At 42.4% G+C, this 18804-nt stretch overlaps 1 protein-coding gene across 1 annotated transcript; it reads left to right on the top strand.

The window, feature by feature from the left end:
- The first annotated feature begins 1276 nt into the window (after positions 1 to 1276).
- LOC133139253 (twist-related protein 2-like) lies at positions 1277 to 2193 on the top strand. The gene has a single exon (XM_061258675.1). It carries the CDS (start codon positions 1609 to 1611, stop codon positions 2191 to 2193), a length of 585 nt encoding a protein of 194 aa, XP_061114659.1. The 5' UTR covers positions 1277 to 1608.
- The last annotated feature ends 16611 nt before the right edge of the window (positions 2194 to 18804 follow it).

The raw sequence follows: 18804 nt of genomic DNA, 5'->3' as shown, positions 1-18804 counted from the left end.
TCCTTGTCTAACCCAGCCCCCCCCCCCCAAAAAAAAAAAAAAAAAATGCACTTATGATGACAACTATGTTTAGAACAGCATTTAATGTGTATTTTGCTAGTTCTGGATGTGATGCTTTGACTTATGGTAGAACCTATGCACTTGTAAGTCGCTTTGGATTAAAAGCGTCTGCCAAATGACTAAAATGTAAAATGTAAATGATACTCTGAACAAAGATATGATGCAATACATTCTATCTGTATTTTTAACAATATGGAGATTGCATATATATTGTATACTGCAATTTAAAGATAGTTGAAGGGCTGCCGGAAATGTGCGATTAAGTGACAGACGGTGTTGCTTTGTGTTGTTAAGTGACAGAAGGTGTTGTTTTGTGTTGTTAAGTGACAGACAGTGTTGTTTTGTGTTGTTAAGTGACAGACAGTGTTGTTTTGTGTTGTTAAGTGACAGACGGTGTTGTTTTGTGTTGTTAAGTGACAGAAGGTGTTGTTTTGTGTTGTTAAGTGACAGACGGTGTTGTTTTGTGTTGTTAAGTGACAGACGGTGTTGTTTTGTTACACTGTAGAGAGCTCATACAGTTAAACTGGAGAAGTTCTGCTTTGCGGATCTGCATGGTCTTGGCGCATGTGGCAGTGATGTCATGCTCCAGGTGTGCCCACTGAACGCCCCAGTTCTCCTTGTGTTTACATCCCTCAGCATTGTTCTTGTGAGATGGTGGATACCCCCCTCCCCCCTGTCTGTCTGCGTGCTGACCGTGGCGATGATGTTAATGCTGATCCACACTCTGGCCACATGTACGTGGAGCAGGGCTGAGGGGTGGGGGGGGGGGGGGGGGATCGTACCCTTTTCAGCTCAAGCTGCAATTTTTTAATCTGCATTGTTTTCTTTTGTTGTTTTTTTCCCTAAAAGGCCCAGTGCTGGCACAGGACAGAAGAGAAGTAGGGGAAGGAGGGAGGGAAGAGGGAGTGAATTGGAGGAGGGATTGTTTTTTTTTTTGTCAAGGAAAATCTGGAACCTATAAACTTCAGGCTTGTAACTTCTGTAAAAACTTCAGCCGGGGCTCCCGCCGATTGGCTGAGTCGAGTGCTTCTGCCCCACTTCCCGCCAATTGCGAACTCTCTCCACTTCCTGCTCTGCCAGGTTGGTCCACGCCCACAGAATGCAAGCTCAGCCAATTGGAGATGGAGACCAGTTCAAGACTCTTAGGACCCTTCCCACTGGTGTTATAAGAGTGGCTGAGGGGAGGCTTCAGAGACCAGATGCTGGTGGTGGTAGACCTGCTTTAGCATGGGAGAGTGAAACACACAGACATGAGAAACACATGCGTTTCCGCAGATGGACATAGCAACCCTTTTTCGGCTAATCCGCATGCGGATTTCCAGCGTTAAGCGTAGAGCTTGAAAGAACATCTCCGTACATGCGCGTGAGTGCGGGGAGGGGGGGCGTCAAACCAGTAGACGGAAAGAGAGTCGGAGAGAACACAGGGCGCAGGAGTGGAATAGCAGTAAGAGGTACACAGGACAGACAGAAACGGAGGGAAAAACAGATAGAGCGATAGAAACAGACAGCGTACAGCAGAGGAGAGGAGCGCCCAGGAGGGACGCCGCCATGAGGGAGGAGCTATCCGGCACGGAGTCCCCTGAGGGGGGTCTGGCGGCCAGCGAGGAGGAGCAGGAGCGTGGCCCGAAGACTCCCGTGGGGGGCGGACGCAAGCGGGTGTCGTACCCCAAGAAAGAGGACGGGGGTGCAGGGAGCCGGGAGAAGGGGGCCGGCAGCCCCCTCTGCATCACGCCCTCGGGCCCCAAGAGGCCCAAGAAGAGCCCGCCGGCCGGGGGGTCCTCGGTCACCATGGCGACCGCCCCCGCCCCGGGCGTGGGCCCCGGCCAGCCCCCGGAGGACCTGCACACTCAGCGCGTCATCGCCAACGTGAGGGAGAGGCAGCGCACGCAGTCCCTGAACGACGCCTTCGCCTCGCTGCGGAAGATCATCCCCACGCTGCCCTCGGACAAGCTCAGCAAGATCCAGATCCTCAAGCTGGCCTCGCGCTACATCGACTTCCTGTACCAGGTGCTGCAGAGCGACGAGATGGACAGCAAGCTGGCCAGCTGCAACTACCTGGCGCACGAGAGACTCAGCTACGCCTTCTCGGTCTGGAGGATGGAGGGGGCCTGGTCAATGTCTGCTACCCACTAACCCCACCCCAAACCTTCCCCTTCCCTTCCACCCCTCCCAACCCTCACCTCTTCCCACTAACCCCACCCCAGCCCTTCCTCTCCACCCCTCCCCACCCTCACCTCTTCCCACTAACCCAACCCCAAATCTTCCTCTTCCCTTCCACCCCTCCCCACCCTCACCTCTTCCCACTAACCCAACCCCAAATCTTCCCCTTTGCCTCAACCCCTCCCCACCCTCACCTCTACCCACTAACCCCACCCCAGCCCTTCCTCTCCACCCCTCCCCACCCTCACCTCTACCCACCTGACCTCTGACCCAGTGAACCCCATCCCAAACCCCAACCTCTGACCCAGTGAACCCCATCCTAAACCCCAACCAAACCTTCACAGCTGCACATCTCCAGGTAATTACATTTCAATACACAACACCCTTTTTCCTATGTCCCAAATAAAAATGTATGTGACATATTTTCTGTATAATATGCCATGCATAATCTTCATATTCATGTTCGTAATTATGTTTACTGATATTCACTGATATTAACACGTTGTTAGAGCAGCAAGGCCTTCTAGAAACCTGGGGAAATGTACATTAAGATCACAGAGAATCAGTCTGCGAATTGTTAATGCTCCACTAACTTAACTTACTGGTGATTTTAACCATGAGCGCTGTGTGTTTTCATCTGAGGAAGTGCAGGACTGCTGAGATTCGATCAGCCTTCGGCTAAACTTCGCATTTCGTCCATATCCATGATGGAAACTTTGATAGAGTTCAGAAAAGGGTTAAAGAACAGGATTGTTGGGGGAATTTTGCAATGAATAATTTTGTTATGAGTAATACTCATGTGATCTGAATTTCTTTTTGTTTGAAACATTTGTTTTTTTGGCTCGACATCTATAGCAAGCCTGCTATTATTTACAGACCTGTGTACTGCTGTCATCGTAGTCAGTCCTTTAAGATTTTTTTTTTTTACCAAGAATAAAGATCATGGAAATTAATTGATCCTGTTGGTCTACAGATGGAGAGTCTACGTAATTGCTAGAGATATATTTAATTTACTAAATTTATGGCATAATCAGTGTAAAGTATGTACTGCAATGACTACAGAGCATTAAACTTTTGTGGAAGACCCTAACTAAAGACAAGCAATCTCAGAAACACTCAATTCAATTTAGTTCAATTTTATTAGGATAGCGTTTTTCACAGAGACACAGAAGGGAACAAAAAAGGGGAACTACTGCAACCAAATAGCAAGAAGAAAAAAAAACCCTGTCGTGTTTTGAGAGTTTAGAGTTTAGGGATACACTCACTGTATGCTCATCTGATCTCAGTTGTGCTACAGGTGTGCCAGAGATGTCACCTGTGTTTAGATGATCCAATGACCTACCTGGAGACAGCACACCCAAACAAGACAGGACACAGGCATGAGGTCACAGGGAGACAGGAGGAAAGATTAGCTTCACTCACAATGCTATGCTAACAAGCAAACATTATTTTATGCTTATGAAAAAATATATAGTACATGAAGGTGTAATTGAATTTGGTTCATTGGTTATTTTGGTATGAGGACAGTTTGTGCATTTCTTATTATTTAGTTATTCACTTATACTCTCAGATTGACACACTCTAAAGCTGTCATGACATGTTAAGACACAGTGCATGTCATCAAATGTGCGCAGTGCATGTCATAAGATACACAGAGTATATAAGACACCTTGTCATGACAGACTACTTATTTTCAGACATACATAGTTTGTCATAAGTGTTGTGAGATTCATTATAGACATAACACAAGCGTTCATGTCATGAGACATGTTATGTGCATACTATCAGACGTAGTATAATACATGTTATATAACACACAGTGTATGCCATAAGAAACATGTATAAGAGATAAGAACAAGGCCATAGGTACACAATAACAAGCACTTTGATGAGTACTTATCTGTACTGTTAAAATACATGTTCTGAATGCATGGAAACAATCTTTGTGAGTGGTCGAATTTCACCCTTCTTAAATTCCTTACTTCAAATATGTGTGTGATAACAAAAAGCTTTCTGCAGCATACAATTTTGTTTAACGATTGACTATTTTTCTGTTCTTTAATCGTCTGTTTGTTTTGGTTCATTTTGAAATCACGGACAGATCACGTAGACAAACCCAGGGTATCCTGTATGTGAATTGTGTACTGTGACAATGGGCACATATTGCATTTTGCATAGCATGCATGAATTCCTGTCACAGATCACATGAAAACAGCCCTGTATTTTCAATGATGAGTCATTCGATTGTTAAAGAAGGCATTTGTAAACTGATATGTTTGGTAACCATAACACAAATACTGAAGGCAGGCAGGATAAATTAGTTGTGGGGTTGCTGTGAACAAAAAGCGTTCGTCACAGGTCAGTGTTCATATTTAATATTGAACGTAGAGCAATATTCAGTTTAGTGCATCCGGATTTCATGATCAGTTGCCTTATACTGCATGTGGAATTAATGTCAATTGGATTTCGTCATTTATTTTCTGTTCTGTGCTATGCCTATAGCCCTGAGAAAATCCATTAGAAAGGAAGCCAGTTTGAAAAGTTCAGTTTAATTAATATAATGTTATGATTTTAGGATGAGATTAAGTAAACCTTTCAGAGTAATAATTAATGAGATAATAAGTCTTAAACTCTAATTCATCCACATGAGGTCATCCACAATTACTTTCTATTTAACGTTTAGAACTGTAATCACATTAAAACATATTCCCAATATTAATATTATAAATATTATTGATGGGCAGCTGCTGGCTGGATGAACTCAGTTGAATTTATTAATAATGAAATCCAGACACAGACAAAAATGTAAAAAAAAGAACCTCAAAAAGCTTGTGCCTCGTGGAACTTTTTTTTTGGATAGTCGCTGAAATCCTGACTGCTGTGCTTTTTCTTTCCTTTAATCTCCCCTGTGGAAAACCACATTATTACACGTGCTTCTGCTGTTATTCCTCTCTCTACATACAACCACTCATACTTCTGCTTCTCCTTGAAGAAATAATAAAAATAATAACAAAAGAAATTCTCATAAAAAAAACATAATCATAATAATAATCATTAGCACTCTATATGTGTTTTATTTTTTAACCTGTATGTTCAACCTGTTATAAATGCGCAACATGAAAATACAAATCGTGTAGCCTAAAAAGATCACACTTTACAATAAGGTTATGTGAACTGGCATTAACTAATTTAGTTACAATTAATTAACGATGTACAAATACATGAATTAAGCTTGAAATTAACTTTTAATGACTTAATATACCTACTAGTTACATTAATATGTATACAGTAGCAAACCATAGGATATACTTAATTAGTTAACCATGAACAAATACATAAACTATGTTTTTATTCCAATATGAATTGTTGTAGTTGTTAACATGTATGAATGATGTACAGATACATTAACACATCAGTACAGATTGACTTCTCAGTAGTTAGTTTCCCAACAACTATATTACAATAATGTTACATGAATTGGCTTCAGGTAAAGCGTTGCCCTTTGCAGTTCTGCTGTTGCGCTGTAAATGCAGTGTGATTTGAGCGTTTGGTTGTTTCAGTAACGCGTGAGGTGGCCCCTGAGTTCTGCTCTATCGCCCGTATCAGAGGCTCCTGCCGCAGCCTCTCTCGTTAGCTCGGCCACGTGTTCGTGGTTCGCCGTTTGAAGTCACACATTTGCTCACTTTGTGCTTAACCCAGAAGAAGGCCAGACGCCAGTGTTATTGAACAAACCGCAAGGAGCAATATTTTCCACGTTAACGAAGCAATTAAAAGCGCCCAGTCAGCACAGTGTATCCACAGCGTTCTTGTGCGTTTTTTATTTATTTTGCCGAGGGCTGTCAGGACGTCATTCATGCCAATGATTCCCTGATTGAGCAAGGAGAGAGAGGGAATCTGATACGCAAAAAAACAGAGAGCTAACAATCTTGTAAAAACCTGAAATACTTTGCAGGACTTCCTGCCGTCCCCTTCCCGAAGAAACGCTCTCTGAAAGTCTTTTTCAGAGAGCGAGCCAGCCCAAAAGCTGTTGATGCCCATCCTGTGTGCGCCCCTGTAAGACACGGGCAGTGGAAGAGGCCAGGCTGCATAGCTAAGAAAAAAGACAGGAGAAAGGAAAAAGGAGAAGTTGTGAAAAAGAGAGAGCAAAAACCTTAGTCCCGTGGCCTCCTGCTGGGTCCTGTCCACAGGATCTCCAACACCGTGTGGAGCAATCAGGCCTGGCAGGCCCAGACAGCAAGGAACCATTAGATTAGAAACAGTTGTGAAGCATCAGGTAGGTGTGTGTGTGTGTGTATGTATGTGTGTGTGTGTGTGTGTGTGTGTGTGTGTGAGCATGAGCGTGTGTCTGTCTGGCCTCTCTGTATCTCCCCTCTATATCCCCTCTTAAGCCATGTCCTCCTCTGGTAAAGCAGCACCTACTCTCACGCTCACAACTCTCTCACTTGTTGATAAGGTCTCTGTTCACCGACAGGAAAAAAAAAACCCAAAAAAGGAGAAGTTAAAATAATAAGGTGGGAAATCAGAGAGGGAGAAAACATGGGTGGATGAAGTGAGGTGAAATAATGCTTCTGGGCCGGGGGTGAAAGAGGTTCTGGGCCGTGGATGAAAGAGGTTCTGGGCCGTGGGTGAAAGAGGTTCTGGTTGTTTCTGCGCCGGCTGCAGCGTTCTCCGCTCTCGACCCGAATGAGCGCAGCTTATCGAGGAGAGACGCTGAAACAGTGCTGTCAGGAGAGTGAGACAAGACCACGATCTTATCAATTGAGCTTTTCATGAACACAAGTTGTTCTCAGGGCTGGAATATGTATGCAAATGGAAAATGAAGTCCACTTAGCTCTAGGACTATTACATGGGACCATTACAGTGAGAGTGTGTGCCACTAGTGTGAGTGTGAAAAGACGTATGAGTCCAAGTATGAGCAAAAGTGTGAGTGTGTGCTAATGCTAGTATGCTGACATCTGCTAAGAATAGCAGAATAGCTGTCTGCAGTCAGAATGCAGTAAATACCTGTCTCTGTGTGATGTCAAAACAACAGGTGCACAAGCCCAAGCCTATTCTTGTCAAAAGGGTAAACCTAAAAATATTCAATTTTTTATTTATTTATTTATTTGACAGATATCCTTACCCATGGTGAAATGATGGAGCAACCATTTTATGTATTTGTCAATGCGTCCATGCATTGTCCCTTGTCCCTTGTCCCTTGTCTGGGCCTGGGAGTAGAGCCCGTAGCTCACACACCAGTCTCCACGGCTGTGGCCAGCTCAGGTGGCAGTGTCCACAGCGGGCAGCGCATGCAGTCAGTAACGGCGCTCGAAGACCAGGCCGCGTTTATCAGCTCCAGAGCGTGCGTGTGTGAGAGGAACTCGCGTGATTTATAGAGTCTGGCAGGGATGCAACAATGTTCACCGTATCTTCCAAAGCAGTCATAACAGCTTGCTTCCAGCTCAGCAGTCTGTCAGCAGACGTCCACGGCTGCATGTATTTTTAGACCTTCCTCTCACTGCCACGGGACACAGGGATGTAAAAACAAAACCAGTGTTGGTTTTGACACGTATGCAGCACCAGGCCCCAAAATAAACCCATAAACACCGAGACCTTTTTATGTCCAGGGAGGCTGCAGGTGCAGAACTTCTGTTCCGCTATCTGCTATCTAATGTCATGGAATCAATTTTTTATTCAACAACTTATTGAAAATACTTGCATACAATCATAATTATGATAATAATAATAATAATAATAATAATAATAATAATAATAATAATAATAATAACATTTTAGATTTCTATTTATTTTCTAACCCTTCCATAAATGTAATTACTGAGGACATTACTGAGGAATCCTGGAATGTGGTTTTTAGTGTATTTTCTATTTTCTCCTGTTCACATAGTCCAGGTCTTCAGTATTATTTGTGAATTCAGTTATTGAGGGTCACTACAGGTGTTTCGACACTCCAGATATCTAAATTATTACTGTCAATTATTAATGCAGCATTCTTCACCAAAGTGCTGAATAATTATGACATCATCAGTTTTTCTGGCACAACATGCTGCATATGCCAGTTTCTCAGTAATTTTTAGTCATTTCTGTAACGGGGATATACAGTTATTTTTATTTCATAACTGTAACAGGGATATACAGTCATTTTTATTCCATTACTGTAATGGGGATATAGTCATTTTTATTCCATTACTGTAACAGGGATATACAGTCATTTTTATTCCATTACTGTAACAGGGATATACAGTCATTTGTATTCCATTACTGTAACAGGGATATACAGTCATTTGTATTCCATTACTGTAACAGGGATATACAGTCATTTTTATTTCATTACTGTAACAGGGATATACAGTCATTTTTATTTCATTACTGTAACGGGTATTATACAGTCATTTTTATTTCATTACTGTAACAGGGATATACAGTCATTTTTATTTCATTTCTATAATGGGGATATACAGTGGGCTCCGGGATTATTTTCACTCTTAAAGATTTTAAAAAAAGGCTGCATATAAAAGCAACATGGATAATTATATTTTCTGTTCAAACATACATGACAACTGTATACTTTAATTTCAATACATTTACTCTAATGTTTACTCACAGGTTTTTTATTTTATTATCTAATTTTTTCTGAAAACCACAGGCACCCCTAAAAATCTAAATCAAATGGCAAAACAATTTTACTTAGTTAATCTCTAAATGTCTGAAGGAACTATATCGTTATTCCATCGCAAGAGTAAAAAAATGAGATAGCAAGCATGCAAAATTCCTTTGCCAACCATCAACATGGGAAAAACCAAAGAACTGTCAATTCAGAAGGCGCAGATGGTAATTGCGGGTAAAAGTTGGATAATGGGCACAAAAACATACATAAACGGTTAAACATATCACAGTAAGTGCAAAAATAAAAACGTGTAAAACATATGGTCGCAAACTTCAAGTGCATATTATCCCCACGGACGGCAAGGAAGATGTTGAGGGAGGCCATAAGTAACCCAAGGATTGCAGTTTAAGAATGGCAGAGATTGGCTGTGTCTTGGGGTCACCAAGTCTAATATATATATATATCTCTCATACCAACAAACTCTTTAGAAGGGTGGCACAAAGACAGCATAGTGTAGTGTATAAGGTAAATGACTGGGACGCGCAAAGTCGGTGGTTCTAATCCCGGTGTAGCCACAATAAGATCCGCCCAGCCGTTGGGCCCTTGAGGAAGGCCCTTAACCCAGCAGGAGAGGATTGTCTCCTGCATAGTCTGATCAACTGTATGTCGCTCTGGATAAGAGTGTCTGCCGAATGCCAATAATGCCAATAATGGAAGAGAGTGCTTTGGACAGATGACACCAAAATTGAACGGTTTAGTGATACACCATCAAAAGTCTGGCGGCAAAATGGAATGCATACAAGGAGAAGTTTTTTTCCTTGAGGTCCTATGAGATCCATTTCACCTCATACCTATTGTCAAATATGGCAGTGGGTCATTGATGCCATGAAAAACCTGTGGTTTACTCCCCCCTGAAGAGTATCCCAAGGATATCAATGATTCTGAAACACCCTGCATAGAGGAATGAGTACATTTGTTATTTGAAAAGTGTCAGACTTTGTTTTATTCCATTTTTAATCATTAATAAAGCACACTGCTTTATACATGTTAGAAAATAAAGCTTATGTCAATAACTGTATTATTTTACAGCATTTAATTTACAGCATTTTTTGTGTCATATTTATCAAGTGTGCCAATAATTCTGGAGCCCACTGTATATACACTCAGTGACCACTTTATTAGGTAGACCTGTACACCTGCTTGTTAATGCAAATATTTAATCAGCCAATCATGTGGCAGCAACGAAATGCATAAAAGCATGCAGACATAAAAGCATGGTTCAGCTGTTTTTCTCCAGTGATTTTCACACACAACAGTTTCTAGAGTTTGTAGAGAAAAAAAAAATTCCCAGAGAGCAGCAGCTCTGCGAACTGAAACACCTTGTTAATGAGAGAGGTCAGAGGAGATGGGCCAGACTGTTCAAAGCTGACAGGAAGGTTACAGTTACCCAAATAACACACACAAATAACTGTGGTATGCAGAAGAGCATCTCTGAACACATAATGTGTGAAACCACTCAGAGGATAGGCGAGAGCAGCAGAAAAACAATATGTATAAAAAATAAGTGTAAGAAATACACGATAAAGTGCTCAGAGTGCCACGAGGATAAATTATTTCTATTACTTCTATCTCCTCACACAAATGCAATTGTGCAAAGACATTTCTCTCTGAATCAAAAGGAATGCTTCATCATAATGAGCTTCAGTCCTGAGGGTGAGAATGTACCCGTTTCCAAGTACTGTTACCAAATCCGACATACTGTAAACAGGGCCCCATATTTCCTGCTTGCTGTCACGTTACATGATTATATTTATTCTGTATTGATTACACAATCCAGATCATTTCTTCAGAAGTGTCAAGAAGTTATGATTTTGAACATGGCTGATAAGAGGAAATTCTTAAAAGTTCTGAGAAGCCACTTTTGAGGTTGAGGTTCAAATATTTGCGTACCTGCACTTTTTTCTTTGCGTCTGGTGGAGGCCCCCATAATTTTCGGTCTGTACACTTCAAAACAGGTCTGCAGGCTGGAATAATCTATCAGAAATAATAAGGGGGATTACTCCAGCCTGTGTTTGTTCGGAGATCGGCACGGCGTGTCTCCCGGAGTAGAGCGGGCCCCGGTGCGTTTCCTGTGTCTGTCCCAGAGCAGCGGGGAAGGGGCCCCCTGGCCCTTTGAAGGTCCTCCAGCCCAATGTGTGTAATAGCTAGCCCTACAGGTGCGTGTGTGAAGGCCCCCGAGGGGCCACTCTCCCCAGCTCCGCTCATTAAGGCCGGAGATATCAGATCTGTTGCCTAACCGACGCAGTCCCGACCCTGAAAAAAAACTATTTCCGTATTTTCAATTTTCAGTCACGATTGGATCAAGGCTCTTAGAAAGTGCATAGATGTCTCTGACGTATCAACCCGTCTTTGCTTTGCCAGATTGTTACTTTTTATCTTTCGAGTTAATCAGCTGCTTATTGTTTGCGTTATGCTGTACACTTTCACGGGCCCCGTTTTTGCTGGTCTTTAGTGCGGTGAGAATGCTTGAACTGAGCTGTTCTTTCTCAGAAAAGTAGAATGTGTACAGTGTTTTTGTGTGTGGGAGTGTGTGTGGAATGGGCGGAGTTTGGGGAAAAGTGTAATTTAATGCCCATGCTGATAGGCACTCAACTGGCAGGGTAACATGAACAACTGTGTGTGTGTGTGTGTGTGTGTGTGCATTTGTAAGAGTGCACTGCAAAAACCAAAAAATAAGTCAATCTCAACAAGCATTTTTAGTTTTGACTCATTTCAAGATTTGCCAATGGAATAAGAACATTTAATTTCACAAGCAAGCAGTAACTAAAACAAGCTAATATTTTATACTTCAGAGAAAAAAAGAAGATCTTAAGTCTTATTACAAGACTAAAAATGCATTTTTGCAGTGTTTGTGTATGTAGGCACAGGTGTACTTTTGTGCACATGCATAGTGTTTCCAAAGAGATGAGTGCATTTAAGGGGTCTACTGCTATACTTTCCCCAATATTATAATAATGCAGCATTACAAGTGCTATTACTGTATGTAGCTACCACTATTTGTTGCTGGTAGTAACATAACTAAACACAGCAAAAAGAAGAAGAACATACATTCTTCTTTTTCTACTTCTCATAAATCGCCACGGCTAATACGTGTTGCCATGAAATAATAATGAAAAAATCTATTAAAAGCATAACACCCAGAAAGCCATGAACTTGCCTTCATGGTGGTGCCTGGGTAGCCAACACCAATGCCAACAAAAGTAGGAAAGAATGAGAGATGGCCTTCTGTTCTTCAGTAGAGTACACAGTTTAGACCAGTGTGGAAATGTAGCATAGCTTTACCACCACGGGCAGACATCTTTTATCACAGTTTCATCAGAAACTCACTGGCAGAAATATTCACATTCAATGTTCTCATGTCTTTCAGCAAACTGTCTGCTTTAAAAAATATATCATGCTGTCGTTGGCCTGCTTTGGGAGGCCCGGTCTTGCTGGCCACGTCGCAGAAGTGCGCTTTTGGGTTGTGTTTGTAAAGCACTCTGCCTATTTCTCCTCAAATAAAGAGAATCCACATTAGACAGTGAATCGTCATCATTGAGATTAATTTAATTTAATTGAGATTAATATGGGGCAGCTTTGTGGCTTTCTGAATAAAATACAGCACCTACTACTACCTCCAGTAGGTAAAGAAGCACCACATGAGTCTGCTTCAGACCGTTCTGATTTGGTGGCTCGTCCTTTAATTTCAATTAGATTTGTTTTGTGCTTGTTACAGAGACACCACCGCAAAGATGCTTATAAAAAATTATATAAATGGGAAGTTAGGAAAGGGAAGAGAAGTCTGTTGTTCAGCTGTACCAGTGAGTATGTAAGAGGGCCTACTCTTTCACTCTGCAATACCCACCTCTACTCTCACCTCCTGTTATGAAAGGAAATCGTTTGAATAAGTGGAGTTCATACACCATAGTAAAATTATTGCTTCACTTTGACAAACGCACCCAGATGTTCTAGAAACTCCATCCAGTAAGTCATACTTCCAAAGGAACCCTGTTCATGTGGATTGCTCTCTTACGCACTTGTACCATTTGCTGGAGCACTCTTATCATTTAATTGCATAATGCAGAAGCAATTTTGATTAATTTAACTTCATTCAGAAATGAAAGCATTCAGACATTTAGAGACTGTACGTTTTTCATTGTGACCTGCGTGACATGGTTGCATAGCAGAGCTGTGTGTTGGTATAGCAGTGTTGTGAGTTGTGTTGTGTGTTGGTATAGCAGTGTTGTGAGTTGTGTTGTGTGTTGGTATAGGAGTGTTGTGAGTTGTGTTGTGTGTTGGTATAGCAGTGTTGTGAGTTGTGTTGTGCGTTGGTATAGCAGTGTTGTGAGTTGTGTTGTGTGTTCGTATAGAAGTGTTGTGAGTTGTGTTGTGTGTTGGTACAGCAGTGTTGTGAGTTGTGTTGTGTGTTGGTACAGCAGTGTTGTGAGTTGTGTTGTGAGTTGGTACAGCAGTGTTGTGAGTTGTGTTGTGTGTTGGTATAGCAGTGTTGTGAGTTGTACTGTGTGTTGGTATAGCAGTGTTGTGAGTTGTGTTGTGTGTTGGTATAGCAGTGTTGTGAGTTGTGTTGTGTGTTGGTATAGCAGTGTTGTGAGTTGTGTTGTGTGTTGGTACAGCAGTGTTGTGAGTTGTGCTTTGGATTGATATCGCAGTGTTGTGAGTTGTGCTTTGGATTGATATCGCAGTGTTGTGAGTTGAGCTGTGTGTTGGTATTGTAGTGGTGTGCTGCAGAGTAGTGTGTTCTGACTTGTGTACCAGGGTTGGCCATGTCAAGTGCCTGTGTGTACAGTGCCATTGGATGTGAAGATTCTGTCCGCTGCAGCAGCTCCTGCTCGACACAAGTGAAAACAAGCCATCCCCGCCAATTTGTGCATTACGGTGTAATTACATCCATCTGAGGTCTGAGGGCCCACACATACTTACTGAGCCCTTTCTCCTGGCATGGAAAAGACAGGCTGTAATTAGTGAGAGGGTGAGTGAGGGAGAGAGAGAGCAAGGGAGAGAGAGAGAGAGGGGAGTGAGAGAGGGAGAGAGAAGGAGAGAGAGGGGAGGAGAGAGATACAGAGAGAAAGAGAGAGCGAGATGGAGAGAGAGGAGAGAGAGGAGAGAGAGGAGAGAGAGCGAGGAAAGAGAGAGATTCAACTGAAGTATTTGCTTGTAAAAAAAAAAACATGAAAAAAGTTAGGAAATGTGTTCCTTTTTTCCTGGTGTAGGGTTTGTTTCTTGTTCAGTTTGTTTTCATTTTGTTCAGTTCACAATCTGTTGCCAGTTTCCTGCCTAAGAGGCACACATGCATGCAGGCACACACACACACAGACACACACACAGACACATGTACACACACACACACACACACACACACACACACACATGCACGGACGCACGCACGCACACACACAGTTTATCTATCCAGTCATATAAATGTGTTTAATAAAGTGCACAGGTCCTTCCTGTTGCTACAAAACAGCTGATAAGAGGCAATTTTTCAAGTGAAGCACATTCTCTACAAAGCTCTTACTTTCCACTAAACAAACTCAGATATTTGCCCCTGGACAGGAGAGTAAAATAGGAGAGGTGGACCTTTAAAGGGAGCAGCTTGTCTGGGCTGCGTTCCAGATCTCTTCTGAGAAGTGTGTACTCATCATACTTGACAGCATCAGATGCAGATCGGCCAAGAGAAGTAGTATTGCAGTACTGCTCTCCATGATCTTTCTGCCTGCCATGAGCAGTGCTGAACACTGAGCACCTAGAAAATGTCAAATTGTGTGACTTCTTTTTTACCACAAACTAACATGTTTCTTCCCCTTCTCACCTTTCCTCAATCCCACAGCATCGAGGGACACATCTCCACTCCCACCGCCCACACCTCACGGATCTGTTCAGCTGGGGCATGCAGAAAGCACCTCACTGTTTCAATGTGCTGCCGAGAAGGCCATGGACATGGGCGAGTGCTCTACAGAGAAAATACTAGAAGACAGGACGGTGAAAAAAAATGTGTGCAAGGAGAGGGATCCGTACCATATCTGCCCCTCCACACTGACCCCTGGTGGGGCAGCCGTGTCAGTGGGGTGAAAGGAACACTTCCCTGCGAGAGGCTGACACATCCACAGACTGCCACCCTCCGTGCTCTGCCCTCCAAATACCACTTCCCCAAAATCAGCTTCCAAATAAAACGGACCATGGAAGCGATAAGAATCAAATGCTGTATTTCACTGATGGTTGTTTACAAATGCACTTCAGGAGATGAAGGCATGCTAATGTTATTATGCTAGCGATGCTAACAATCCGGATTGGTATCTTTAGGAGCCTGCAAAGTAAAGCAGTCATAGGAAGTCCGCAGATGTTAGAACCAAGCTGGAATTCAGTATTATTTTTTAAATTCACATGTCTTTAATACCTTGTGGATTTGCATATATAGATATTGCAAAGTAAAACAAATAAGGAGTGATGTGCAACTTTTGCGATGTCGCACAATAATCATGGTGCTGCAAATAAAGATCTTATGCCGGACTTTGGTTGGATTCCTGCCTTTTACAGCTGTTCCCATTTGAGGGAATTTATTTGACTTCAGAATGTCAAATTTACCAAAGAGAAACAGCCACTTGAAGAGAAGAGCTAGTTGGCTTCATGAAAAGGCTAGACCTTTGGCTATTTACTGTTGTCGAGGTGACCGTTATAATGAGTACATGCTGTATATCCAAATGTGCATTGTGGCTAATGTAAACAATTTCATTTTGCACACAAAATTCAAACATGGCAACATTCTCTTTTTCAGGAAATGAATGAAGTCTTTGCTAGCCACAGACTGTGGAGCTTGTATCTGTATCAGTTATTTGGCCCCCACCCCTGCAAACATTACTGGAACAGACCTGCCTTTACTAGGTGTTCTTGCACACAGCCAAGGGGAAATGTGCTTTGATGTTGTATTAAAAAAAACAGCGTATATATGTTGCGTGCTATATTCTTTTTTGCTAGCTGTCAAGTATTTTTTGTATAAGCTACAATTAAGAGTTTTTGACATGTTATGGTTAGATATTGTACTGCGGAGCAGAGTTACATGGAACTATAAATACATGATGCATTCATTCAGTTGCTGAGAATCAATGCTTTCGCAATGACTTTGCCTGAGTCATTAGGATTTGCCAGGGTTGATAAAATGACCTTGGCACAGCAGAGACAAGTTTTGTTTACCACGAACTTGAGCCAACTCTCGCCTCCATTTCCCATCTTTCTCCATCGCACACTTGGCAGTTCTGGTTCCTATAAAACAAATCAAATAGAAATGTGTAATATAGTGAATTTGTTGTAAAGAATTTGTCACAATATACTTCACAGCATAGTCCATTACATGTCATACCACAGCCAGGCTGCATCATATTTTGTACAGATTCAAATGTTTATATGGGTTAATATGCTGGCATGTTCAGATTTATATAAAAAAATACATAAATACAAATTTAGTGAGTATACATTTTCATACATTTAAATTATTTTTATAAACGGTCCCAAGATTCAGAAGAAAAAAAAGTTTACTTCCTTGGTTTCTTGTGTTTTATTTAACAATGTGGAGAGACCAAATAAATAAATGTAAGCTCCTTCTTACTGCTTTGCCCCCCAGCCCATTTCCACCACAGAAACCAAACTGGAAATGCTGCCTTTCCCATTCGACCTCATCAATGCAGGGCTTCTGCCCCTTCCCAAAGCCACACAGCACAAGGGGATCATACAAGTCTCCGGAAAAAAGCTGGAGGTTCCCAAGATCGCTCAAAACCACCCTTTGGAAAAATATCATGCCGGGTTTCACAAAAGCAATCGTTTCTTCTAACAAACAAGTGCTTGTTTACTACTGTAGCATTTAAATAGTGCTCATAGATGATTTATAATCATAATTCCTTCATTCCCTCATTTGGAATTCTCAATCAAATTTTTCCCATCGCTGTAACATCGTCTTCCAGTTCTTCAAGGCACTTCAGAGGCCCTGTAATTACATTGCCTTTTCAAACATGCCAAAGAAGCCAATGTTATCATTAAGAACTAGATCTTGAAATGGAAATGGCCGTTAAGTTTTTAAAGCATTTTGATTTACAGTTCAGTGATTTACAGTTGGCTAACACAGCGCTACACGGCTTTCTGAATAAGATGCTTAAAAGAACAGGGCTATAAATCAGGGGTTATAAGTACAAATCAGAGGCAGGGCACTGCAGATGTACACGCAAGTTAAGGCACTTTGCATTCACTGAATATCTGGTGGTGAAAATGGATATTTCAAATGAAATGGAAGTTGTGTTGTAACCATGGAAGAAAGCAGAATGAGTGAGAAGGCTGCCTTTACCAGCCCCTCTGTGGAACCTTCATACGGTCTTCCTGTTCACACATGCCAGGCCTGAGCTGTAATGGCATTTGGCAGACGCTCTTATCCAGAGCGACGTACAGTTGATTGGACTAAGCAGGAGACAATCCTCCCTTGGAGCAATGCAGGGTCAAGGGCCCAACGGCTGTGCGGATCTTATTGTGGCTACATCACCGATCTTGGGGGTCCCAGTCATGTACCTTAACCACTATGCTACAGGCCGCCCTAGACTCCTTCATAAACTCTCTGTATGTCTGTGTTTACTTGACAATGACCACGTAACATAGCACTATGCTCCATGTTGAGAGTTTCATGACATTATTACAGTTAAAAGCTGATGCTTTCATCCAAAGCATCTCAGTTAGACTAAGCAGGGGCCAATCCACCCTGGAGCAATGTGGGGCCTTGCTCAAGGGCCCAACAGCTGTACTGATCTTATTGCAGCTACATTGGGGCTTGAACCACCAACCTTCCAGGGCCCAGACATGCACCTTAGCTACTAAACTCTCAGCTGCCCCTTCAGAAGATAAGGAATTCATTTGTGATTGATAAAACAACAAAGCCTCCACACACCCACCTGCTAGTGAGGCCTAAACTGGCTGCTAATTCACAGAAGACCACAAAAGCTGGCAGACACTGTAGTCCCCCCAAACTTGTATACAAAATATGGAACTGACCCAGAAAATTGTGTATTTCTTAGAGGATCCCCACGGTAACATGAGCTAAGAAATGGAGAATTGAGGGTGCTCCTGAAGAATGATCTCTGCCGAGAGAGGAGAGGTGAATGATGGACAGCGGTGCCTCTCTCCCCAGGGCTGGGACTCTCTCCTGGGACTCTCTCTCCCGCCCCCGGTGACGTCAGGCTGAAGGGTGGGGAACTGGGTCCTGCTGTACCCCAGACATCCTTAATTACTTCATTAAGCCTGTTTTCTGCTGAGCCAGGCCTGAGACGCACCTAATTGCAAATAAAGCATTTTTTATACCTCCTTTTTTATGTTGAAGGCTTCAAAATATTTATTGGTTGTTTGGCTGGAAGGACCGAGAGAGCACAGGATACCAGACATACCTTCCGAGTGCACGGCTGTTTTAATTTACTACTGTTGGGCAGGGGGTTGTTGTTGCAGTTCTGAGACCCCTGCTGAGTACAGTGTACAGCGCCTTTATGGAGTTTCCTGAAGGGCTGAGGTGATCAGACGAATGGGATGGAATTCACAATAATGCATCTAATTACTGTAGTTACTGATTAATGCCACCATGTTAATGTTTAAATGCCAGTCCGCCATCATCACACATCGATCAAGCGAAACTAACATCTCAGGCTTTGGGTTTTAGGTTGGATGTTGATCAATTTCATTCAGATGTTATAGCATCCAGCCAATTCATTAAGTCATTATTAACCTATTGACATGGATCATAACCCGAATCTGTATCTAATCTGTAATAAACTGCTAACATATGTGGCAGCTGTTTCCTATCCCTTACCGATGTGAGAACATCTCACCTTGATGTCTAGCCACCCAGAGCCGTTTTCAGCATAAGGTGTTCAGAACATAATCAGTGGAAAACACATTCA

Source organism: Conger conger, chromosome 10, assembly GCF_963514075.1.
Source record: "Conger conger chromosome 10, fConCon1.1, whole genome shotgun sequence".
Classification (NCBI taxonomy): domain Eukaryota; kingdom Metazoa; phylum Chordata; class Actinopteri; order Anguilliformes; family Congridae; genus Conger; species Conger conger.
Note: the sequence above shows the minus strand (reverse complement) of the source record. Positions and strands in the feature narration are given on the sequence as shown.